Below are 25,478 nucleotides of genomic sequence, written 5' to 3' on the forward strand. Positions count from 1 at the left end.
GGATAAGTATTTCTGTCTTTTAAGTTTCTGTAGTTGACTCCTGGGCAACATGGGTTTGAACTGGATGGGTCTACTTATGTGTGGATTTTTTTGATAAATAACATAGTAGTAGTATAAATGTATTTTCTTTATGGTTTAAAATTTTTTCTTTAGCACAAAGCATGTAAATACATATACAAAATAGGTGTTAATCCGCTGTTTATGTTATCAGTAGTTATCAGTAGACTATCAGTAGTTAAGTTTTTGGGTAATCAAAAGTTATATGCAGTTTTCAAGTTACATAGGGGTCAGCCAGCGCCTTTAACCCTTGTTGTTCAAGGGTCAGCGGTAATTAGATTTGCTTGTGTTTGAAAATTGTGTAGTGATAAGTACATTTATAATTAGAGTTAAAAAGACCTGTTTTGGAGTGTATTAGAACCAAGATGTTATCATACTTGAAAGTTTTAGTTTGCTTCAACTATCTTCCATAACTAAACATGGAAAGTACAAGTCTAGTTAACGACAAGGCTGGTATATGCTTGATTGTTTTGTTGTATGTATTCCAATACAGAATCTTGCATATAAGCCTAAAATTAGTCTTTTTTTAAAATAAGTTACATATTTGAAAATGGCAACACAGGGCTGTTAAATCTGTGTGAAGGTAATTCTGATTGGTATAATGGATAAAGAATGGAAGTGAGTAGGGAATTTTGCATGTGGGGAGTTATTTTTTAGCTGGGTGGCTGATACTAGCAAAACAAGTTAAATTCATTAAAGTGATTTTAGTATTTTAATAATCTGCCTTTAAAAGTAAAATGCTCTAGTTCCTCTTGATTTAAGAACTGTGCGGGGATGATTAAAACTTGATGGATAGTGCATGACTACCTGCTGGATGATTTATCATTATCTTAGTAGATTGGACATTTCTAGGTCAGGGTTGTCTAAAGTAGGCCCTTAATAGAACAATAAGGGAAAATGCATTCAGTTCAACAAAAGTTGAGTTCTGTTTTTATTCATAGAATTACATCTTTGAAGTGATTACAAGTTGGTAGAAGAGACATGGATAAAATGCATATATGTCTCTCTTATTAATAGTAACCTGCCAAAAAAAGTAGAATGTGATGATTACTGTAAGTACTGGTGTAGGTAAGGCACTTTGGGGAGCACATTGGAGAAGTGTTAAATTCTGACTTAAGGCCTATTAGAAGAGTTGGCACTTGAACTTGGGCTTAAAGAGTGATTTAAAATGACATTAAAAGGAAAGTAATTTTAAGGGCATCATAATTTTGGAAAATAAAGAGGGCTCTGCCGTGTATGTGTGTCAGAGTGTGTGGTAGAATGTTGTATGCTATTTTGTATAGTATTTGAATGGGAAGCTAAATGTCAACTTACTCGGGTCATTTACTCAGCCAAGGAATGATTTGATCACAGTTATACATTAGGGCAGAAAACTGATGCCTTTAATTTTGTTACCATATAAGATTTTAGATAATACAAAGTGTTAAGCCTATAGGAAAATTGCTTATATTTTTCTTCTTCCAGATAAGGCTCAATTACTTGAAATAGCCAAAGCTAATGCAGCTGCCATGTGTGCTAAGGCTGGTGTTCCTTTACCGCCAAACCTAAAGCCTGCACCTCCACCTACAATAGAAGAGAAAGTTGCTAAAAAGTCAGGAGGAGCTACTATAGAAGAACTAACTGAGGTAAGCTAGACAGAATTTGTTTACATTCTTAAATGGATTATTTCAGTGATGTTGACTCTGGAGCGTGCCAAAACCCGAATTGTGGGCTGAACTGATAATGGCTGGCACCGAGTGGCCAAAACCCGAAATACAGATGTGGCAGCGGCAGAAGCTCTGTTTAGCAGGCCATTATCCGGGATGGCTAAGCTCCGCTAGCTAAAAGTTACTTCCCATTACTTTTGCTTTCCAGTTTTAGAAGCCAAACTGACTGAGGAGTGGGACGGTTCGTTTGAATGGAGGAGGTGTTGAGTGAGCAACACGCAGAAGCTCGCCTACAGTTTCGTTTCCATTCACGACGTGTTCACTGATCGCCACGAGTGTACTGCATATACGTAAAGACACAGACAATCTTCAGAAATGATCTTTTGCCACCGGAGCTTGGAAATTAATGAGAATAGCTGGCCATTGCCTGAAAGGAACTTCTTACGCATCAACATTTCGGGTTTTGGCTGTTTGGTACCAGCCATTGGTGATAATGGCCGGCCATTATCAGTTCTTCCTGCGGTTCGGGTTTTGGCAGTAACATATATTTTAAACACACTTATTTTTGTTTTTAAGAATTTGATCTTTTCAATTGAGGCTTTTTTGGCTTTGTTTTGTTAATATTATTTTTATTATTATTTTTTTTGGGAGGATGCTGAAATATTGCTGCTAGGATCCAGAAATATCACACTGTTTCATATATTGAAACTTGTTATTGGCTAGCCTTATGCCAGCCTGCCACTGTCAATATATTCTGTTCCCCTTGGTTACAAGCTTGGTATATACTCTGTGTTTTTTTGGCCAATTGAGCTTTTTATCCTATTGTAACATTTTCAATTGATGATGGATGTGACAAATTCTATTGCTTGTATAGACAAGTCCACCCAAATTTATTCTGACCTTTTTATAAAGCCAGGTAATGGAGTCTATTCCTTAGCTTCTTAGGAAGGAATGGACTTTGCTTTATGTGTCAGACCTCATCAGTTAACACTCTCTCCATCATGCCTTATTTTTCATTCTTGAGTTTTGTTCCTTTAGAGACTCAAACCTACAAAACATTTATGGAGAGACAATTACCATCTAACCCAGTTGCAGAAGTTTAAAATTTTTTATTTTGCCATGCATTTGGGGGTTCATATAGTTTCTTAATCTGTTTTCTCACTTAGATTTATTGCAATATGAATTATAACTTTTTTAATTTAAGGACTTAGTGAAGGCTTCTATTACTTGCTTATCAAATCTAAGCTCCTTATCTAAAGCCTCGTGAACACTTAGTGTTTCCCTATATGTTTTTAAGCCTCATTTTCAGCCCTCTTGTTCTTCCAATAAGTTTCTCACCTTTTTACCACCATCTAACTAGGATGACTCTATTTTTCTTTTCTGCCAATCCTTGTTCTTAACTATGAAAATCTGGCTTAGAACTCAAGGAATAGCCCTTGATTATCAAATTCTGCCTGATTCTGTTTTCTCTTAAGCTTTTGTTCTTTCAGCACTTATGTACTCAGTTTGTATTATATCAGTTTGCACTTGTTAATTGTGTTGCTCTGTAAAAGCGTTCCTCAGTTATTTCATGTGTATGTAATTCTGTTTCTTGACCTAGATTGTAAGCTCTTTGGGAGCAGGGACCACGTCTTCTACTTTTCTTTCTTTTTTTTTTTTTGTATTCCCTGGACAGTGCCCAGTACAGTGCTCTGCACATAGTAGGTGCTCAATAAATGTTGTTGACTGACTGACCAGCTAGAGTGTGTTTAAATAATAGCTAGTACGCTAAGTTACTTACCTACAACCTATTGTTAATCTTGTTTTATTTCTGAAAATTGATTTTATGTGGTTTCGATTTTTTTAAAAAAATTGCATGTTATTCCATATAAAGTGTAAGATTTATTTTTTGTTTTTATTTTTTAAGAAATGCAAACAGATCGCACAAAGTAAAGAAGATGATGATGTAATAGTGAATAAGCCTCATGTTTCGGACGAAGAGGAAGAAGAACCTCCTTTTTATCATCATCCCTTTAAACTCAGTGAACCCAAACCCATTTTTTTCAATCTGAATGTGAGTATTAGTGTTTATGGTTTGATGAAACAGCATAGGGACTATTTAAATAAAACTCAAATGGAATTTAACGTTTTAATTTTTGGATTACCATGAGAAATAATGAACAAAACTATTTTCAGATTATGTTGAAAGTCTTTGGAGTTTTAATTAAGGAAATACATTATTTTTTAGATTGCTGCAGCAAAGCCAACTCCACCAAAAAGCCAGGTAACGTTAACAAAAGAGTTTCCTGTGTCATCTGGATCTCAACATCGAAAAAAAGAAGCAGATAGTGTTTATGGAGAATGGGTTCCTGTAGAGAAAAATGGTGAAGAAAACAAAGATGATGATAATGTTTTCAGCAGCAATTTGCCCTCTGAGGTAAGTAAGAGGAATATTGTGTTTTGTTTTTTGTTTTTTAATACCTGAATCTCCCATTTTATTGTTACTTTATATCTGATTTGGATTCTGTTTCACTCTTCTTAGGGCCGGGTTAAACGGCAGGGCCGGGTTAGACGACAGATGAAACAACCCGCAGCTTCTCATTTGACAGTAACTCGATGCAATTCACTTTGTGGAACCAAGCCACAAAGTGAAAAGCATCGAATTGCAGAGAACAGTGTTATCACATCCCTACCCAACATTGGGCCCTCCTTGCACTTATGGGAAGGTAGCCCAAGGTACAACTATTTAGCTTCCCGTTTTGCTTCAAGGCTCTATAGCTCTAGATTTTGGTGGTAGCAAATTTACTGGGTGGAGGGATTGAGCAGAGAGAGGCAGATCCTCAGGTTCAACACAAGAACTGGATTGGAAAAGGTCATTGTAGGCTAATGTGTGAGCATCTTGGATACATAGCCCATTGCCCTTAAATAATGGTTTCTCTGGGTGGTTTGTCAGATAGCCTTTAATTTTAATCATTTTCCGTTCCCTGTGCTACCTTGGCCCTTTGGAATTCTTGTGTTTAACCTAATGCTCAGCCTTGGTACTCCCATTTCCCTTCTCCTTCCCCTCTTTGCTACTATTAAAAGTTGGAGAAGTGGAATTCACACCTTGAAATTTCCATGAGGCTATAGTTGTATCTTGTCAAAATGACGCAGTAATAATGCCAAGTGTCAAAACAACCCCATTAAAATGCTGCCTGATTAAATAATGTGCTGCTAAGTATAGTGCACATGAAAACAGCAAGACTGTATATATATGTAAATATATATATATATATATCTGTATCTTTGTATGTATCTCTGTATCTGTACCTTTGCTGTATCTTTTAATAAACAGTTTACTTTTATTTAACTTGTTGTGCAAAATCACGCTTGGGGGATCTGGGAGGGTGGAGAATTATTAGGGGCGGGGGTGGGAGTTTTGAATGATACTATAGACTAGTTATCACCTCTTGCCCTTGGTTCCAAAGCTCAGACATTTGTCCAAGGACTGAACTAGATAATATGAGGCCCTTACAATGTGGGACTTCTTCCCCACTTCTTTTCTTCAGTTCTGGGATACATGGGTCAGAGAGACCTGTTCTCTCCAACTCAGATTCCCTTCATTGGCCATATCATCTTAAACTAAACACCTCCATTATTACAAGTAAACAAATCCTGTTGTTTATAAAATCAGAAAGTGAACAGAACCCAAATCAGAAATCTTTTGATAGTATATTTTTTCCCCTGAGCTATTCACAGGTGACATTTTCACAGTTTTTTTTGACCTGTGGCGTTTTAAGAGAGAGCAAGTTCTGTATGATGAAGCCGGACATGATAATTAGCTAGTGCAACTTACAGTCCCCAGTGATGATTTATATTTACATGGGATTCAGCAATTGAAGCAAGTTATACTATCACCGGTGAGGAAGGGATAGTTGGTTTGGACATTATTTTAATAAAACCAGTTGAGGAGCTCAGTTGCTAATCCCCAAATCAGGCTACCTGCACATCTCAAGAGGGAAGGGTTAACTGACATTTGCAATTGACTTAAATCTTGTAATAGCTGAATATAGATGATGATAAGAGGGCCAAACAGACTTACTTAGAAATTCTGATACATACGCTTTTAGTAATTTGCAGATTAAGCATTTAACAGAGTTGGGAAAGACATACGGAGATTATTTATGTGAGAAAACATTTCCAGCCGAGAATATTGAAAAATTCCAAGGGACTATCCTGAGAAAATAAGTGATCATAACTATTTTAACCTTAGTTGAACATGGGGAAAGTGCTTAGTGAATCCTGATGAATGTTTCTTTTTGATTGAGACTTTATGTATATATATTTATTTATATATTTGAAGTTTAGTACTCTGCCATTTTCAGTCTTAACACTGACAGTGTGGTGCCTTAGCCTTGTCTGTCATCAAAAGCGGTTGTCAGATTTTAAAAGTTGGGGGGAATTATTCCAAAGAAATCCCAGGGGGAAAAGTTGGGTATTCGAATTTTATATTAAGCAGTCTTTCATGAAAGCAGGAAAAAAAGTTCAGAGGGCTAAAGAAAAGCGGATTTCTCCTATGGGAGGGTATATACAAGTATTTGATACCAGAACGCTTTGAGCTAGTTTCGTATAAGATCAGACTGAAAAAATATGTAGGTTAACTTTAAGCAGAAACAAATCCCAAAATTTTAGAAGAGGAAAAAGGGTAGGGTTTTGTTTTGCTTTTTAGGTCTCTGTACTTTTACCCAACAATAGTAGTAAACACCTCGAGGAAATGGTCACAGTATAAAATGTTTAGTTCTAGTTATTTAGCTGTATCTTGCAAATACATTTGTAAGATTATGTTCTGTATACCAATGTTTGTGGAATACTATTGGTGACATTTTATGGGAGCATTGACCCTTTTGATTCCCTGTGAGGAGTTGAAATAAAGGCTTTTATAGAGTAAAAGGAAAGTTCTTTCAAATGGTCACTGTTAAGTATTTTTTTTTTTAATTTATCAATCTTCATTTTAATAAATATAAATGGAGTTTGTGGTTTTTTAGTTTTAAGCATAAAACATTTAAGCAAAGATCACAGATTTGATCTCAGCTTTGCTGTAATCCTTAACCCCACTAATTGTCTTGCACATGAGTGCTCTTTGACATAAGCATGAGTGGATAGATGTGGATGGATCAACATAAATCCGTATCTTATGGAATATCAGCTCATCAGACTGTGCCTTACTGCCATAGCATCGTCTTCCTACCCAGAAGCCAGCCAGCAGCATCCTCAGTAAGGAGTGACTACAGAACTTTGACCATATTTGTGTGAATTTGATTCATAAACAGTGAAATCAAAAATGTTGGAAAACTAATATTTAAAAAATTGTCCTTGGGGGCACTCATTCTTGGTAATCAAGTTAGAGGCTTATTGGGTAGAAGATTTAAATGTAATCTTTGACATAAAATTTCCTTGGGTTTACTATTAATCATAAATGTTTAGAGGTCCAGAGGTAGGCAGTGTGCCTGGTTTGTTTTATTGAAAAATATTTCCACATTCCAGTGGAGCTACAGTTCTCTTAAGTGTAGAAGTTTTAAATTTATAGTTTAGGAAAGCTCAGTGCTTGGGGTAAGATGTAAATTTTAATTGAAAATTAATCACACGGGTCCTGGCAGTGTAGAATGGTTAAATACAGCCTTGTTATTCATTCTTCCCTTAGATTTTCCTCGGTGATTAACACTGAATTTCTTTGAACCATTTAGTAGGTTATCTATTTGTTTTGTTATTGTAGTTTATTTAGATTAAATGTATAAGAGTTATACTAGAGAAGTCTATATAATGTAATAAAAAGATTCATAATACATGGTTTAAAAACCAACACATGACAACTGAGATATTCTGTATTTGTGGTTTTTGTTTTTGTAGTTGTGCTCTTCTTTTCTATATGAACCTCTTTGTAACTTGTTAATTTTTGCTAAGTATTTTAAAATCCTATTTTACATACAGGTCAGATGCATTTTCTTAGTTCCATGTTCTTACAATTAAAAGTTTCCTTTTATACTGTCTTTTAAGATACCTGCAATTATCTTTGTAGAAAATAATTTTCATATTACAGGGCTTATTTTCCTTATCTGACTGACCCCTTCCTAATAATTCTTTTTAGCCTTTTTCTATCCTTTCATTGACTTTCTAAGAAATACCTAAGGTAATTGTTATATTTATGTAAATAGTTGGGTTGACAAAAGGGGGAAGTAAATGACATAGAATTTTTTTTTTTTGACTTAGGTTTTTTAAATGAGGAAGATACAGAAGGTACACAGTTATAACTTGGGTTATGAAATGCATGTTACACTATGGATTTCATTATTCCTGACACTTTCAGATTATGGAAGAAGTGATCTGCTGTGTTACTGTAGTAGAGAGATGAAATAACTTGGATAGGTTTTTATTAGTATGAGAACTGGAATTATAATTCAGAATACTCTTTTATGTAGATTTTACTTCTTAGAATAAGTCCTGGCCTAAAGGAATTAAACATTTCCCCCCATTATAATACTTAAAATATTACTATAGTATCATAATTAGACTTAGAAACTATCTGTAGTCTATCGGGAAACAAAAAAGGCTTGTTGATGACAACTTGACAGTAGTATTCTATGAGATTTAAGATTTCCCCCCCCTCGTTTTTAGAAGGGCTTTCTAAAAAGCATGACTTTGGTACCTTTCACATATTCCTATTTCTGAGGAACGTTAAAAGATGGTTAAGGCTCTAAAGTTCACTGTGTAGTATAATCCACTGTATACATATACACATAACACGCACACCATATAGTCCAATGTCGTAGTCACTGGCCACTGAAAAATCAGTTCCTTAATTGCCCTAGCCACATTTCAAGTGCCCTTTAGCTGTCATCGTAGAGAATAATACTGGCCAGTGTTCTAAAGAATAGTTCTGATATTTTATAAGAATTTTAATAATGATATGTAACATTTGGTCTAGTCCTTGAGTATTAATGCTTTGGGGATTATATTTGGCTTTTTGTGCATTATTGCATATCTTGAATTACCTTGAAAACCTGGAAACATGCTTTTTGATTCAAACTCTTGAGGATCCTTAAGAGGTTAAGATAATCCTGGTTCATTTTATTTTGAGTATATTTCTTCACATTTAAAAATACGAATATAAAATTAATTACTCTCTGGTAATAAGGTTTTGACATGAACTTGCAGCTCACTTGGTAAGCCTGTTGAAAAAATGAAATTGTGTTACTTCAGGAAAAAAATAGTTGTAATTTTATCTAAAGTAAATTTATATTAAACATCAAGGTTGCTATATTAAAATTTCTTTCAGCGTGAGATGTGAATTTAACAAAGTATTACTGAGATTGGAATGAAGTTCCATCCTGGGGATAAATGACGAGAGCTTTAGGTTATCTGCTTAGTCAGTAAAGACTTAAAAAAGTATGAAGAAATGTTTTCAGAAGGAGGGATTCAAAGATAGGTGTATTGATTTGCTTTCCAGTTGGGAAGAATTTTATTCTGGAAAAGTTGGGAGCTTTCAGAGCCATCTTAACTACATTTTCATGGCTAAATTCATAGTTGGGAAATTGGGAATTAGGGCCTGGGGTGGTGGGTGGATAGATTTTCCTCATTATCTCCTATAAGCGTAGACTTTCTGGAATAAAAACCCATTTATACCTAAACATCCTCAAAGACGTATAGACTGCTACCCAAAGTAGTTTGGGCAAGGTTAATGAACAGTATTTGAGATGTTTTTGGTGGACCTTCAGATTACATAGATAATCCCACCTAACAGTTTTAGGAAACATCTAAGGCCAAAGGAATGTAAATTTCGGCCTAAGATATCTGGGTTCCCATTTAAAGTGCTAGCAGTTGATCAGAATTATAATAGAAGTAAAAAGTGAAGACACTAAAGTTTTTAGTGTTTAATTGTGACTTTTCTTAGATTATTTTTTATAGGCCCCAGATATATTCTAATTAGTATGGATAATTTACTGTATTAACTAAGAAATTAAGATCTTTCATTCATGAGATCTATAAACCGTACAATTACAGAATGAGTTCGATTCATTTTGCTTTCGTTTTGAGAAGGTAATACATAAGAATCTGTGTGGAAGAAAAAATTTAATTTTGCTAGAAGAATATTATGAGATGATTCAGCAAGATAACTAAGAATGATAGAAAAATAAGGGGTTCTGAAGGTAGGAAAAGGAAGATCAGTAATTCTTATGCATGAGATAGAATTACTCTCAAGTGGTCACATACCTTTCTCTACTATATAGGTCTTTATTTTAGAAGTAGTATTTCATATGCAGTACACAGTTAAATTACAGATAGCCTTTACTTAGCTTTTTAAGAAAAATCCTTAGCTGTTAACTTATCGTCCTGACTTCTTATGTTTGTCATATCCAAGCAGTACCCATTAATCATTCTTTGTAAATGAATATAGGAAAACCTTCCCATGTCAAATAAACATTTTCCGAAAATGAATTTTCTTGGGTGCAATCACTGGGAAATATTAATGGGTTAAGTTGTGTCAGAAGAAAAGTATTAAGAATTGGTAAGTTGATATAAGTCAACATGAGCTCTTAACATTAGACAAAAGAACATCAAATACTTGATTTTCCTTTTATGGTTGAGCCTTCCACAAAACTGATAAATTGGGAATTTGTTCTAAAGATTACCTTTAAGAATTTTCCTGGGACATTATGAAGCATTTAAAAAAGTTAAACCATAAAGTCACCTCTGCTTAACACAAAGTTTTTACAGGTAGGGTATGAGCTTTGAAAAGGAAAACCTAAGTCTATTCAGACATACCTCATTTTAAGTATTTTTGTTCATGTTGTTCTGTACCCCCACAGAACTATTTTAATTTGGGTCATTGATATATATAAACTGAAAACAAAAAATCATTTATTTAATATTTTTTGAAGAAGTGGAGTTCTTAAGACCAAATTATCCCTGAGCATCTGCAAGAAGGTGGAAAGATGTGTGGATGAGTGAAGGAGAGGCCACTGACAGGATAGTGGTTTTCTGCTTGCTTATTCAAGTACCTTGCTTATTACTTCTGAATGTTATGCTAATAAGTAAGGTAAAATGAAAACTGCTAATGCATATAACAGTTCAAAAATAGTTCAAAATTTCTCAGTTTTTTGTAAATGACTTGTTAGTGAAAGCTAGAGAGTTTTAAGTTCTTTGCAGTTTTCTATGATTGTAATTTGATAAAGTAGAAAATATGAAATCGCATTTTGGGTTGAGTTCAACTGCCTCTGATACTTTGTAACTTACCTTAAATCCTCGTCTACTTTCCAAGGTTCCTTTACTTTTTGGCATCTTCTCTGTACTTTTTAAGATTATTAATTTGTAAGACTATTTTATTTTTGACATGCAGCAGCTAAAGATAAGAGCACTTTTTAGAATTTAGGGGGTCTATCGTAAGTTGAGATAATTATCTATGTTTTCTTTCTTAGCCTGTGGACATCTCAACAGCAATGAGTGAGCGGGCACTTGCTCAGAAAAGACTCAGTGAGAATGCATTTGACCTTGAAGCCATGAGCATGTTAAATCGAGCTCAGGAACGGGTATGTAGCAGTTCTAATGTCTGAGTGAGAATTTAATTAGATAGTTGTGAGATAAGCTAAGTCTGTGGCATGCTGTTGAAATGTTAAAAATCCAAGGAAATAATTTGGCATTATTAGCTTATTTTAAATGAAAGTGATTTGGGGCATGATCATTCATTTAGTAAGTATTTATTGTGTGCTGTGTGGCAGGAACTCTTTAGGAAAGTAAAATAGAGAAAATTCCATGCCCTTACAGAGTTCGTAAGTTGGTGTCTAAAAGTAGCTATGCAGCCATAGTAGCCCTGTGAGATGTGGGTACTATTATGATTTCCCAGTTTCCAGCGGAGGAAAACTGGTTGGTCATCTTGAAATGAAGATGATGCTGTATGTTAACTATACTGGAATTAAAAGTAAAAAAAAAAAAAAAAGTGATTAGGCAGTCTGAGTCCAGAGTCTATATTTTTAACAGTGGAAGCTTTTCCATTTGTCTTCTACATTCCTTTGGTAGATCTGTACAGAAACAGTAAATACACTTTAAGACACATCAGGAAATACCACTGCCTGACAAGACCAGTGTGCAGTCAATCTGTGGAGGACGGACACTGATTCTTTAACCATCGCAGTAAATGATGGTGATTAACGTAGTGCTCAGTTTTAAAAAACTGTTTTATGTGTTTGAACAATTTCCTGTATTTATTACTCCTTAAACATGTCTCTTGAATTTATTCTGGATTTCTAATACCACAAAGAAGGTAGTTAAAAACTCAGGTGATTATGACATTTCTATACGTACATAAGCAGAGGGCGGGGATCCTTTGCTGTATGAACTCTCTTCCGTGTTCATGTATCCATGTGATATTTTGAAGAATGAGTATTATAGTTATACTTTTTAGTTGTTAGAAATACATCTCAAATCTTGTTATTAATGGGACCCACTGAATGTTACCAAAGTGCTTCTTTGGAGTGTTTAAGAAAACAATTTTAAATATGTATAAATTCAGCATACTGTTTTAAAAGTTGAAGTTTTAAGTCTTACTTAGCCTTTTCAAGAACAAAATAAACCATTTCGTGTGGTGAAATAAACCAGTGGGATTTTGATTAGATAAGTAATTTTACATAGTTAATTGAGGCATCTTTTTTTCCTTCAGATTGATGCCTGGGCTCAGCTGAACTCCATTCCTGGTCAGTTCACCGGAAGTACGGGAGTACAGGTTCTAACACAAGAACAGTTGGCTAATACTGGTGCCCAAGCCTGGATTAAAAAGGTACACAACATCTGCACATACGAAAGTGGCCAAGTACAAAGTTAAGATTTTTTTTTTTAGAAAATGTTTTATTAAAAATGCACGAAGAGGCCAGTGACTTTAACCAAAGTTCATGAGTAGATTTGCTATGTGTGTATACTCTAGGATGGACACTGAAGATGGACCTGATTTGTGAGACTGGCAAATGTATAAATATGGCTTAAGAGCCGCTCCGTTTATATCCTCAAGTTATTTCTGTATTGCTGCTGCTGGTTTTTTGGGGGTGGTTTTTTAAAACTGTTTTGAAAGCTAACAGTGTATCTCAGGTGCTGTTCAGAATGTTCCACAGTTCCTGTTGGACTACTAATCTAATGATTTCAAAGCAGTGGTTCTCAAATTTTTTCTCATCATGGGATACTTTATTACAGGTTTATTTTTGGTGGATCACTGCCCCCAAGAGCCCTCTTACCATCCCAGTTTTTCCATTTCTCTATTCCTCTGTCCTTCTTTCCCCTTCCTTAGTGCCTGTGCCCTCTTGTAAGCTCTCTTGGCCCTTATTCCTCACCTCTCTGGTGACCTCCAGCCCCCGATCCCTATGGTTGTCAGCTGCCGGTTACAGCAAGTTGGTTGGGAGGCCCCAGTATTAGCACTGCATGTGGTGATTTTGCCATGGGACTGGAAGGCTGGGGAGGAGGGCTGGAGTGTGTGTGTGTGGGGGGGGGGGGGGCAGTGCTGAAGGGGTGGTGAAGGGGGCGGGGTGGGGACGGAGGATACTATCTGTGGACCACCATTTAGGCCCTGGTGGCCTCTGGTGATCCACAGGCTCAATTTGAGAACCACTGATCTCATGAACAAAACAGGATAAAATAAGACCTAAATTCAAGGGAGAGGACGGACGCCTCGTGATGTGAAGATGTAGGTGCTCCTGGTTTCAGATTCCTGCAGTGAGACCTGTGAACTCCACCTACGGCTGCCTCGTTGGGGGAGTCTTAGGTGGTTAAGAAGGGCTTTCTAAAGAAATGCCTTCTGGTGAAGGGATGTGGTTTGGTTGGATGGGTGATGGGAAATTTGTTTCAGGAGTACTGGCAGCATGGCAGTGCTGAAACTGGGAGGCTGCGTGGTCTAAAGGATTGGGAAGGTTTCTTTATCCCGCTGTACTCCTGACTGCTTTTGTGATCATGGGCAAGTAATCACTTGGAATTTCAGTCTCCAAGTGTCATGAGAAGACAAGTCCTTATTACTGCTTCACAGGGTGGTAATTAATAGCGTGACGGGCACCTATGAAGAATTGCAGTGATGCCCAGGGAATGAACTGAATTTCGGCAAAATGAGATTTTGGTTGCTTCGGCTCTTTTAATCTCATAATATTTCAATTTTGATAGCATTATCTCTAATGACCCTCTTATTAACAAATTAATATAAGACATGGTATCCTCAGTTTGCCTGCCATTTTGGGGGGGGGAGGTAGTTGCACTAATAGGTGTATAGTGAGTATATGGTCAGATTTATGAAAAATTTACAACTTTTACTAGGTAATTATAAATTGCAATTTACTAGGGATTGGTGTTAGAAAAAATGAAAATCTAGCAAAATATTTTAAGTTTTGAGTTCATTTTGGACTTAACTATATTACAGTGTTTAAAAATATAGTGATTTGTGTAGTATTTGAAAATGGCTCTCATCTCATTGGGAAGAATTATAATTATACACCTTTTGAATAGTTTTAATTCTTTAATACTATTTAATCTTGAAGCTTGGGTGCTCAGTATTTCAGAAAGTTAGACTTGAAGCTTATGTGGGTGGTTAGGCACATAAAAATTAAATAGTCTTGAACATTATTAGGTAGAAACTTCTGAATGCTATTCCATTGCAAAATTTTGGACTTCATTTGTATAATGAAGTACTGATCCATAATGCTTATATAGTTCTAAAAATCATGTTAACATAACTTGCAAAAATGAATCTCTTAATGATTAAATTGGCTTCCTGCAAACTCTCCCTTAAATTTTTTTTTGACTTCCAGTCTTGTAGGCAGTTGACAGGTTTTAAATAGTTCACATTATGTTAAATGTTATGTAAGTCATTTCGATAAATGATATGTGTTCATCAGAGAAGTTTTTAAAATAATAATAAGAAAGCTGTGCTTTCAGAAAAACTCCCATTTATATGTTTACAGAAGAACATTTGTTACTGATACGAAGGAAGGAACATTTATAAAAATGTGGAAAAGTCCTTAGCTGAAAATTTAGCATTTATCTTCACTGTCAAATACCACAAAATGTTTATTGCGTTTAGCAAACTTTTTCAGTGATCATATAGCTTTTCTTGCCTTGCTATAGCCCAACACCCTCTTCTATGCTAAAAACCCCTTGGAATGCCAACATTCTCCATATTCTTTTTAGTTTGTGGTAGTATATTCTTAGATGAAAAAGAATGAGAGTTTTACCGTTACTACTCTTTGTCAGTAAAACATTTTTAACTGGTAATTGATTTAAAAGAACCTTGATTTTTTGGAATTAAATGATTTGGACATGACCCGATGGGTTTTGTTTACTATTAATAGTTTCATTAGAGTAAGCAGCTTTTTGGTGAACTGTATACACACGGGGGTTAAAGAAACATGAAGATAGTAGAGAATGGAAGCCGAGTTGGAAGCCTGGGTTATTTGGGAATTTGCGTTATACTCTGCACAGTTGCCCTTTTTTTTAGGAGTGTTGCCTGGAAAAGAGGGGCGGATGAACCTGGAAGTAAGTAAAAGTCACTGTAGGTGTGTAGCAACAAGGCAGTTGATATCCAAGCATCAGCTAACTTTTCTCTTTATACATCAACACTGCATGGCCTGCACCACATAAGGAACTGAACCAGGGGTATGTTTTTACCTCCACAGCTGCCTCCTTCCATCAGAGCACCTTGTTGAACTTAATGTCTAGTCACACATCATTGGCATGCTTTCTCCCCAGCATATAATTTACAAAGCTGGGGAAAAAAAAAAATAAGATGATACAGTTTTACTACTGTGTAAAAACAAGATTTAAAAAATTTAGTATTAACTTATCAATACAGGAAACAATGCATACTCTTTCCAGAGCTACCAAAAGTTTTGACTCCCTCTGTTGATAAGTTAATGACTTTTGCTATATATTTGCTAGAGAACGTAACTCAAAAATTTAATAACAAGGGGAGGTAAAGCAGGATTTGGAGATGTTACAAATTTAAAAAAAAAATGACCATAAAAATCAACAGAATTTGTTTTGTGTACATGGATGTCCTTTAAAATAGAGGCATCGCCTATTTATTTATTAATGTATGAAAATGACTGTTGACCATGCTAATGTATATAGTTGTGCATCTTATGACATTAAGTGGTTTGCTGCTTTGATGGAAATTATGGTTCAGTGGGTTGGATACAAGAGAGATGACTGTTCACAGAATAACCTGTGAACTTTCACCCCTCTGTATGGAAACTTGTTTCAGGGCCAAATCCTTGTAGCTGTCTTCTTGCCCCGGTCAGTGCCAGCCCTACTATTCACAACACTGCTGCCACCGAGGCCTAGGTATGTAAACGCTTAAGGAGTTTTTTACAAGTCTTTTAACATCACGCTAGGTTTTAAAAGAATTCAGTTTCAGTTTGGTATAATGACAGGGTATTTTATGTGACTGTCCATTTCTTACTGTGTAAATATAAAGAGTTATCTTTTTGCTTCATAGGGATTTTCTAAGTAAAATATTTATACTTGCTTTATGGTAGAATGGGGAAGAAAACTTGGGATGTTAACAGTATGCTTCTTCAGTGTCCAAACTATTTCTGAATGATTTCTGGGCTTTATTCATTAACTAGGTACACCTGGGACAATTAATATTTGACTGTTTTAACATTGCCTTCTTTTTATTTTGCAAGCTAAGAAGAGATACCAGTGAACCTAAATAGTGGACGAAAACAGGAGTGTTCTAATTTTTTTTTTTTTTTTTTTGGAGGGGGGCATGAGGGCCACTGTTTTAAACTGCCATTTATTTGCCTCATTTGACTTTCAAAATATTATTATGTTAATGTGAAAATACTTAGAACATCCACACTACAGTATGTATATTAAGTATAGAAATTAAAATTTAATTGCTATATCAGATCTAGAAGTAAAATAAGATTTTTTTTTTTTTTAAGTTAACACAGTTTGTAGTCAAATTCTAACTGTGAAATGGGGACATTTTACCTTTCTTTCTTTGGATAGGATCAGTTCTTAAGAGCAGCCCCAGTAACTGGAGGAATGGGAGCCGTTTTGATGAGAAAAATGGGCTGGAGAGAAGGAGAAGGATTAGGAAAAAACAAAGAAGGAAATAAGGAACCTATCCTAGTTGATTTTAAGACAGACCGAAAAGGTAACACATTGTTTTGGGAATGTTGATTATACCTCCTTTGATATTTTAGGGTTTCATTAACTGTCCTACTTCTTTTGTGCCCAATATGAGCTTGAACTTACAATCCTGAGATCATGAGTCATGCTCTACTGACAGAGCCAGCTGGGCGCCTCTTTTAAAAAAAAATTTTTTTTTTTCCAACATAACCTTCCTACATTTTGATGTCCGTGATGCTTAACTGTAGCATATCTACAGCTGTTTGTTTAGGAAACGAAAGTTTTACCCATTTGTGGCAGCTTGTATAGATATAGATGGAGTCACTATTTTGAGCTAAAAGATGGTCTTAATGTTAGTTTTAAATATTATGGAAATGTGCATATATCAGTGTGATTGAAATTTCAACTAGAAATTCCAATAGTTTTAGTAAACGGTATCCCCATTTTGTTTTCTCTCGACAGGGAACATATACTTGTCTTTGTTTCTGGGCTGTATTTTTTTCCTTTCTCAGATATTTTATCCCACATATTCTCCTTATTTCCTTTTAGAGTGCTGTTTTGTCTTCATCCTATATACCCCTTTGGCATGTCCCTTTTTTAAAGCTCTGTAATTGAGTTTTCTGGGGTTGGCGCTGGAGAATAGTAGACCAGTTGCTGATAGCAGTGTCAGCTCTTCATTTTACCTTGTGCTTGGGGCACCTTGGAACTTTTAAAAATCTTTATTATGCTACTCAGATGTAGATCTGTTTACATAGCCTGCATGCAGTTGCTAAGTATTAAAAATATACTTGGGGGGCAGCTGGGTGGCTCAGTCAGTTAAGCATTTGACTCTTGATTTCGGCTCAGGTCATGATCTTCAGGGTCTTGAGATTGAGCCCTGCATTAGGTTTCCACACTAATGTGGAGCCCGCTTGGGATTCTCTCTCTCTCTGCCCCCCCCATTAAAAAAAATACATATATACATGTATATATATATACGTTTAGTGCTCATTGATAACAGCCAATTGGTACCTTTTAAGTAATTTCTTCCCTTGGATTAACGTCTTACATAGAATCAGATGGGGCTGGGCTGTCAGCTCAGTGTGATTTCAATAGCTTGTATAAGCCTGATTTTTAAGAACTGGAAAGTTCAAAAGTGGAATTAATTTTCCTTATCTTTGCAGTCAGAAAGGTAAGTTGAAGTTAATGCAATTAAATTATTCTGTGTCAGTGAATTTAGAAACCAATTAGCTCAGACCAAATTGTGTGTCTTATAAAATGTTTTGCATCAGAATTTCTATATTGTCATCCACATAGAATACTGTGATGCCATTCCCCCCCCCCAAATTGGAGGGATTTAATGTAATGATTCTCCAGTAGGCTGAAAATAGCATGAGAATCATTCTGTGCTGTAGCATTAATTCAAACTCTAAATTAGAAAAGGATATTGTACTGATGTCACATTGACACTGTCTTACTTACACAAGTTGAATAGATTTTTTTGTGTCATAAAAGGTGATTGGAAGAAAACATCTGTGAATGCATTATGTAATTCCAGGGAACATCCTCGTTGGAATTGTGTAATAGGTGTTGGGTTTGGAGAAGCATACTAGCAGAATTAGTGAAGAACTGATTGAAAGTTCTAGGAAAAATGGAAGCAGGAAAGCATGGATTTTGGCTAGTAATACAGTGAGATCCCATTGGGAAGGGAGGTCATGCAGTGAGATCGTCTGTCTTCTGTGAACATGTTCATTTGATAAGTCAGAAAGGGGTTGTTTGCTGAGAAAAATATAGACCCATTTATAGAGACACTTTCTCACTTTTAATTGTTTGGGATGTGTGGCCTGAAATCCTCACCTTTTGGGTAACTTAATTAACTGAGCATTGTGTTTTAAGGGATGGGAAGCCTTTAGAAATCACTTGTAATAAAGAGCCACTACTTTTTCAACTTACAAAGAAACAGTCCTGGAGATGTTAAATATGGCACTATTCATATACTAAGTTTTTGTGTTCTCTGAACATTTGATTTTTTTTATACAACTTCTAGTACCAAGGTATATGAACATAAAGTATATAGGTTTACATATTGAAATAGAGGAAAACAAGTCAAATTATATAAAAATCAAGGGTAGTGGGAGTTGAATATTTTATTGGAAGGCATAGGTTGAGATTCAGATTCCTGTAGAGGGAATCATTGTATATTATAATTTTAAAATGATGCTTTGGAGTTTATTCAGTGAACACTGGCTTTTTATTTTAAAGGTCTTGTTGCAGTAGGAGAAAGAGCACAAAAGAGGTCCGGAAACTTCTCTGCTGCAATGAAAGATCTGTCAGGTGAGAGTACGTTTTAATTTCCTCTTGTCCCATCCCCACCTTGAATTCATAATTCTTTGCCACAGATAGTGAAAATAATTAACAAATGGTTATTTTTTCCTCTGCAGGCAAACATCCTGTGTCTGCTTTGATGGAAATCTGTAATAAGAGAAGGTGGCAACCACCAGAATTTCTCTTGGTCCATGATAGTGGCCCAGATCATCGCAAACATTTTCTCTTTAGGGTAAATATGAATTTCTGCATTAATTGTATACCCCTATTAATTTGATGACTTAGTGGGTGAGGGATAGGCATTGAATGGTCACAGGATTGATACATTGTGGGTTGGGAGTGAATATGTATGTGTGGGTAGAAGTGGTAGGTTTTTTGGGTTCTTAAATATTTAAGTATACTTTAATATGACCTGTTAATATCCTGGTTTTCAAAAATGTTGGAGGGAAAGATGTGGGCAAAAATCTGGTGAACAGTTTGTTGACATTTTCTAATGGAACATGGGGAATTAATTTATAGTTTTATCAGGGTTTTCTCCACCCCCCTCCCCCCCATTTGGAGACCTGCTTTTAATTTGCAGTCCCTTTTCCCAAATGATTTGCTGCTTCTGGGTTGAGATTAATTTGACTTACATAGTGTGGGGTTTATATTTTTGTAAATTATTTTTCTAGCATTTAGTGAAAAAATACAAAGCTAATAGATATTAAAGTTTGATGCTGTTCTTATTGTATGTTTTTCTTGAATAGGTATTGAGAAATGGAAGCCCTTACCAGCCCAATTGTATGTTTTTCTTGAATAGGTATTGATAAATGGAAGCGCTTACCAGCCCAGCTTTGCCAGCCCTAATAAGAAGCATGCTAAAGCCACAGCAGCTACTGTGGTTCTTCAAGCAATGGGCCTTGTACCAAAGGACCTCATGGCTAATGCCACTTGCTTCAGGAGTGCCTCACGTAGATAGATTGAGGTTTTATATTAATCATTTCAGATAATTTTACTCTGCATCAAAATGTATTTCCTCTTTAATGTTGTAAATATTTGGCAATTTAAGACATTGTGTAAAAAGCAATCTGTACAAACATCTCCAGGCTTTGATTTTTGTACCATGGAAATTGTATTTAACCATACAGGGTTTTGGTATGTTTATATTGTTTACCTTAGTGATGTATTTGTTTAAGTGGCTAACATCCAAACGATTGTTTGAAGGCATCCGTAATCTTCAGTGTGGAATGTTAAATAACGCTTTTATACTGTATTTTGTACTATGATGTAACCTCCCTTCCTTATGGCTAGGCTGCTGTAACACTTGCCTGTAATCAGTGAAGGGCTGTGCACCTTGTACTAGTTCACAATGGGTTCTGCTGGACAGATATTGGGCCAGTGTTACTGAGGTAATCAAGCAAGATCTGTTCCACAGGGCTAATAGCCACCATCTCCCCTTAAAATTTTGTAGAGGTTATAAAAAGAAAGTGGTATGTTGTGTGATGATCTGCACTAAGTCCTGCATTCCCATCAAAGCCACTTGGGCCATGAGAAGGGAGTCAAAATGAAGTCCGATTAGAATTCTGCAGAGGCCAAGTACATTTAGTATGGCATTGAGTTGTGATATAGTTTTACTTTGATGTGCATTTTGAATTTCAGCTACACCTAGATAGACGTTAAATGATAATTAAAATGCTGTAACCAACTTATCTAATAAAATCGGCACCCAGCCACTATTTTGTTGACTATGAGAAAGTTTAAGTTTATGTTAATTTTTAGGGTCTGATAGAATATTTCATGTGTATTACAGTGGTATTCATAATGCTATGTCTCTAAACTTTATTTTCAAAAGCTTAAGGCCCAAATATAAACTTCTCTGGAATAAATGTGGTGTTTTATTTTCTGGATCATAAAGTGAACACATACTTCTTCACTAAATACTGTTATTTCTTTACCCAGTGCTTTTGATTTCTAAGTACTTTTATTTTTAAGAAAATCTGAATTATACACACACACACACACACACTCACACCCCCACCCATCCACCCACACACCCCAGAGCAATAAATACTACTTTACCATGACAGCTGAGCATACATTACAATTAACACTATTCTATGTGGAATACAAAATACCCTTATCTGAATTAACATGCATTAAAAAGCCAAATTTAATATATTTGAGAATAAAGGAATTATAAATCAGAAGGAAAGCAGCAACTAAGTAGACACATCAACAATCAGCTCAGCAGATAAATTTCTACATTTGTTGTGTATCTTTATAAAGCTAGAACCTGCGTATAATTGCAGGTGATTTATCAAGTACAGTTCTGCCCTGATGCCATCAGTCACAATGCCAGGAGATAACGGATAGTAATTTAGCTTCAATTTCCCAGTTGCAAGGAAACACTGACATTCATGACATTCAGTTTTCTACTCAGTTTATAATTAGGTTGTAAGGGTCTGGAAGTTTCAAGTTACTGATGTTTTTAAAAAGTTGGGAGTTGTCTTCATATCTGAATGATCTAATCAGAATACTAAAAAATAGGCTGATTTAAAAATCTTAATCCTATTGCTTAACGCATGTAATAAAAATTAAAAGGTTAACATTTATAAATATTTGAATATTTTAAAGATAGTTATATTCCTTTAACTTCAAAATGAACTTTAGAGCCAAAGGGATAACAATCTTGAATTTCCTTGCTAGAAGGCTTTTTCCTCAAAGATTCCTTTTAGGCTTACTTTGGTGTTCAGGATCTCCAATTATAAACGTAGTCACTCATTTCCACATGCCTTAAAGATGATTTTCCCAGTATTGGTGTTTGACTGAGTTGGTCCAGAGTCTTAGGATGCAACCCACAGTTAGCAAGCTCCTCATGAACAGTCTCCTGTGGAAATTTGTACTCTAGTTAGTTAAAAAGCACATCAGTCTTTGAACACTCATTACTTTTATTTTTATATTTTTTAGTAATCTCTGTGTGGGGCTTGAATTCATGACCCTGGCAAGCGTTGCATGCTCTTCCGGCTGAACCAGCTTAGGTTCCCCTTTCTATTTTAGAGTAGCCTGCATGCCCAATGTGGGGCTTGAACCCAGAACCCTGATATCAAGAGTCGCATGCTCTACCAACTGAGTCCGCTGGGTGCCCCTGGACACTCATTTTAGTAATTACCATGGGAACTTTGACAAATAACCTGCCTTAATCATTTGCTTATAAGATAAAGGCAGTTCATTATCAATAGAAGTTGACCCTAAAAATTTTCACATACAATAGCATCCACAAATAATTTTGGTTATTTTCAGAAGTCTGGCAAATGATAAAAGCATGAGGCAATTTTAAAGGTCTTAATACCTGTAAATAAAAACCTAACTATGTCCAAAATTAAAAGCAAATACTGGTTAAATACCCATAGTTGTTTATAATAAAAGAATCAGGTACTATTAATTTGTGGATCTGAGATGGTCATGAACATAACTTGCCTTTTTGTTTGGGAAGTTCTTTAGTCGTTGAGTACAACCACCTAAATTCATAAAATTTACCTTAAAAAAACCAAATCTTATCCCTTCATCTTAGTAATTAGCACTGATAAATAGTACAGTTTAATAAGCTGAGATACAAGTTTGGCTCATTGTAAATCACTTATTTCTTGCATCTGAGGAAACGAGCTACAATGAAATACGCATACAGCTGTCTACTTACCTTATCCAGTACTTTATTCACTGGCAGGCAGATATTAAATACAGCAGTTGGCTCATGTGTATACAGTCCAGCAGAAAATGACCCCTTTTGTGAAGATCTGAGTAGCATGGTTACAGAATGTAGAGAATGAGGCATGACAGGACCTGTAATCTCCAAACTAAATTGATCTTTGTATCCAGAAACAGCTTGTGTCTTCACATTTACACTTCGTGCCTTCAAGAAAATTTAAAGAAAAAATTATGGTCACCATCTCTCAAGCTTTTTTGTCCCTAGCTAAAGACTTGTCCAGTAACTTCATTTGGGTTTTCCTTTTTATTAGTTACGGACTAAAAGGTACAGCATAGAGGGAATATAGTCAGTGGTATTTTAATAGCACTGTATGGTGACAGTAGCTACTACGCTTGTGATCATAGCATACAGTAGTGCACAAGACCACCCAAGAACGCTATGGGAGTAAAAGTGTTAATTCTCCATCTGTAGCACATCTTCTCCAAATTATGACTCGGTTTATGCATGTTTTAGAGACTATGATTTTTCATATGGTATCTGATTTAGTAATACACTTTTTTATCAAAAAAAATTTTTTTTAAGTAGGCTCCATACCCAGCATGGAGCCCAATTTGGGGCTTGAACTCATGACCCTGAGATCAAGACCTGAGCTAAGAATCAGTCGCTTAATGACTGAGCCACCCAGGTTCCCCTATTACAATTTTTTCTAATGGAAGTACAGTTGACACACAATGTTACATTAGTTTCAGGTGTACAACAGTGATTCTACAACTATACACATTATGCTATGCTCGTTAAGTGTAGCTCCCATCTGTCACCATACAATGCTATTACAGTACCGCTGACTATATTTCCTATGCGGTGACTTTCATTTCCCTGACTTACTCTATTCTATAGCTGGAAGCACTCAACTCCCACTCCCCTTTACCCCTTTTTGCCCACCTCCCATCCCAATTTGGTAATATGTTTTCAATGCAGAATATTGGGCAAATAAATATAAGAATAAATTCTGTTTTTAAAAGTAAATAATTCTATTGCTAGTAACATTCACTATGTATTTTGTATTTACACGCGTCATTTTTTTCATCACTATCAATATACAGCTATTCTTTTCACTTACCCATGATTCAGGTTTTGACATTAATAATGTAACCTAACAATCTTGGCTAGGTTCTTTAATTGGTTAAGAAATGAGACAAAATGAGATTAAGCAACTTTTCCATATGGCAAAATTCTTTTGTTGCCAATCATATTTATTCAGTCAGAAAAAACGATTTTCATGTAATTCAAATAAAACATTTCATATAATTACTGTATTTTCATGTAATTCCTTTGATATACCTTTATATCAATGAATTTTTTTTACTGGGAGGAAAGCAAAGACAAAATCTGCACCATACAAGAATTTGTTCTTGATTTCTTCTTAAAAGGCTAGTTTATGAGGATTAGTGTGGATTTTTTTCCCCCCTTTTCATTACCTTAAGCATTTGCATTGTGGCACCTCGGAAAGCTACAGGCGATAAGAGGGTTGGTGGAAGTCCTGCCTGTGGACCTGAGCTAGCAATTAAACTCTTAGAGTTGATCAAAAAATTCAGCAACGTAAGGGTATTCATTCCCTTCACCAACACAACAGACTCAGGTCTGTGATCCATTTGCACTTCATGTTTCTCTTTACGTCTGAAGATGACAATCAAGGAACTTGCAAATTTAAATCCCATACCAATGGAAAAAACAGTCATCTTGATCCTGAATAACCTTGGACCCTTTCTTTCCATTCGGAACTGGAAATACTCTTGCTACCCCCAACTCTGCTGCAATTATAACGCACCTGTTTACATCAAAATTTCTCTTTGACCATTTGAATTTGCTAGAAGTTGACACCTAACAAAAACTAATTTCTTCTCTAGTCAAAAACATGCTCTATATGGAATGTTTTCATTTAAAAAAAAAACAGTTTAGTAATAATTGTTCACAATTTACTGGTACTTAGGGAGTCTGTTATTTAATATCATGATGGAGAATTAGTTTAAATATGATCTTAAGATAATTTAAGATTACAGTCAAATAAAGCTGTCAATCAGTATTACATACATAGTTCACTAACTTAATTCAATGAAAACCAACTGTAGTTAACACAACTGAAGGATACAGCTTGATAGAGAGTATGTCTGGTTTTTTAATTTTATCTTGCACACCCATCTCTTCCAGCCAGGAAAAACTTTCATCTTCATCCTCATCACTGATTACTTGTTCCCTAGAAAATTGTTAGAGTTAAGAGTTTCCATTTCATAAAACTGTTCCCTCTACAAAACAACTACACTGAGTCCATAAGTCCTTAGGTGACGTAAAAGGTGATTTTAATCACATACTCCCCCTGTCCCAGGCTTGTTCCAGATGCCTTTTTCTTCCCATGGCCATTTTCTTTTATTAACGGCAGAGAAAATTCAATACCTACATGAGAAAAGAAAAATGTAACTAAGTTTTCTTTAATATAATCTCAAAGAACTTAACAGGTGTGCCCTACTTTTAGAGAGTATGAAATCTGAAGATTTGAGCTTTTACACTTGATCTTTTTTTTTTTTTTAAAGATTTTATTTAGGGGGCCTGAGGTGGCTCAGACGTTGGGCGTCTGCCTTCGGCTCAGGGCATGGTCCCAGGGTCCTGGGATCGCG

At 35.6% G+C, this 25,478-nt stretch overlaps 2 protein-coding genes across 7 annotated transcripts in view; one reads left to right on the plus strand and one right to left on the minus strand.

Moving 5' to 3' along the window:
* SON (SON DNA and RNA binding protein) overlaps positions 1-20,982 on the plus strand; it is a 32,354-nt gene extending 11,372 nt beyond the window's left edge. Inside the window, exons 4-13 of one of the 5 annotated variants that reach the window (XR_004298461.1) lie at positions 1,522-1,682; positions 3,610-3,756; positions 3,931-4,119; positions 11,135-11,245; positions 12,373-12,489; positions 15,943-16,022; positions 16,695-16,842; positions 19,059-19,130; positions 19,238-19,353; positions 19,868-20,037. Coding sequence is in view for 4 of the 5 variants with exons in the window: in XM_032396964.1 (XP_032252855.1) it covers positions 1,522-1,682; positions 3,610-3,756; positions 3,931-4,119; positions 11,135-11,245; positions 12,373-12,489; positions 16,695-16,842; positions 19,059-19,130; positions 19,238-19,353; positions 19,921-20,079 (1,220 nt within the window). In the remaining variant the exon portion in view is untranslated. Of the gene's footprint in view, positions 1-1,521; positions 1,683-1,911; positions 3,529-3,609; positions 3,757-3,930; positions 4,120-4,224; positions 4,995-11,134; positions 11,246-12,372; positions 12,490-15,942; positions 16,023-16,694; positions 16,843-19,058; positions 19,131-19,237; positions 19,354-19,867 lie in introns of those variants that run through there. The other 4 variants (XM_032396964.1, XM_032396965.1, XM_032396966.1 and 1 more) reach the window with 4 other exon arrangements.
* DONSON (DNA replication fork stabilization factor DONSON) overlaps positions 15,013-25,478 on the minus strand; it is a 16,438-nt gene continuing 5,972 nt past the window's right edge. The window contains exons 6-11 of one of the 2 annotated variants that reach the window (XM_032396972.1): positions 25,176-25,257; positions 24,956-25,060; positions 24,285-24,483; positions 22,798-23,010; positions 21,842-21,987; positions 15,013-15,444 (exon numbers count right to left, since the gene is read on the minus strand). In XM_032396972.1, the coding sequence (XP_032252863.1) occupies positions 21,850-21,987; positions 22,798-23,010; positions 24,285-24,483; positions 24,956-25,060; positions 25,176-25,257 (737 nt within the window). In that variant the 3' untranslated portion in view covers positions 15,013-15,444; positions 21,842-21,849. Of the gene's footprint in view, positions 15,445-21,252; positions 21,988-22,797; positions 23,011-24,284; positions 24,484-24,955; positions 25,061-25,175; positions 25,258-25,478 lie in introns of those variants that run through there. The other variant, XM_032396971.1, reaches the window with a different exon arrangement.

This window comes from Phoca vitulina, unplaced genomic scaffold (genome assembly GCF_004348235.1).
Source record: "Phoca vitulina isolate PV1807 unplaced genomic scaffold, GSC_HSeal_1.0 scaffold95, whole genome shotgun sequence".
NCBI lineage: Eukaryota > Metazoa > Chordata > Mammalia > Carnivora > Phocidae > Phoca > Phoca vitulina.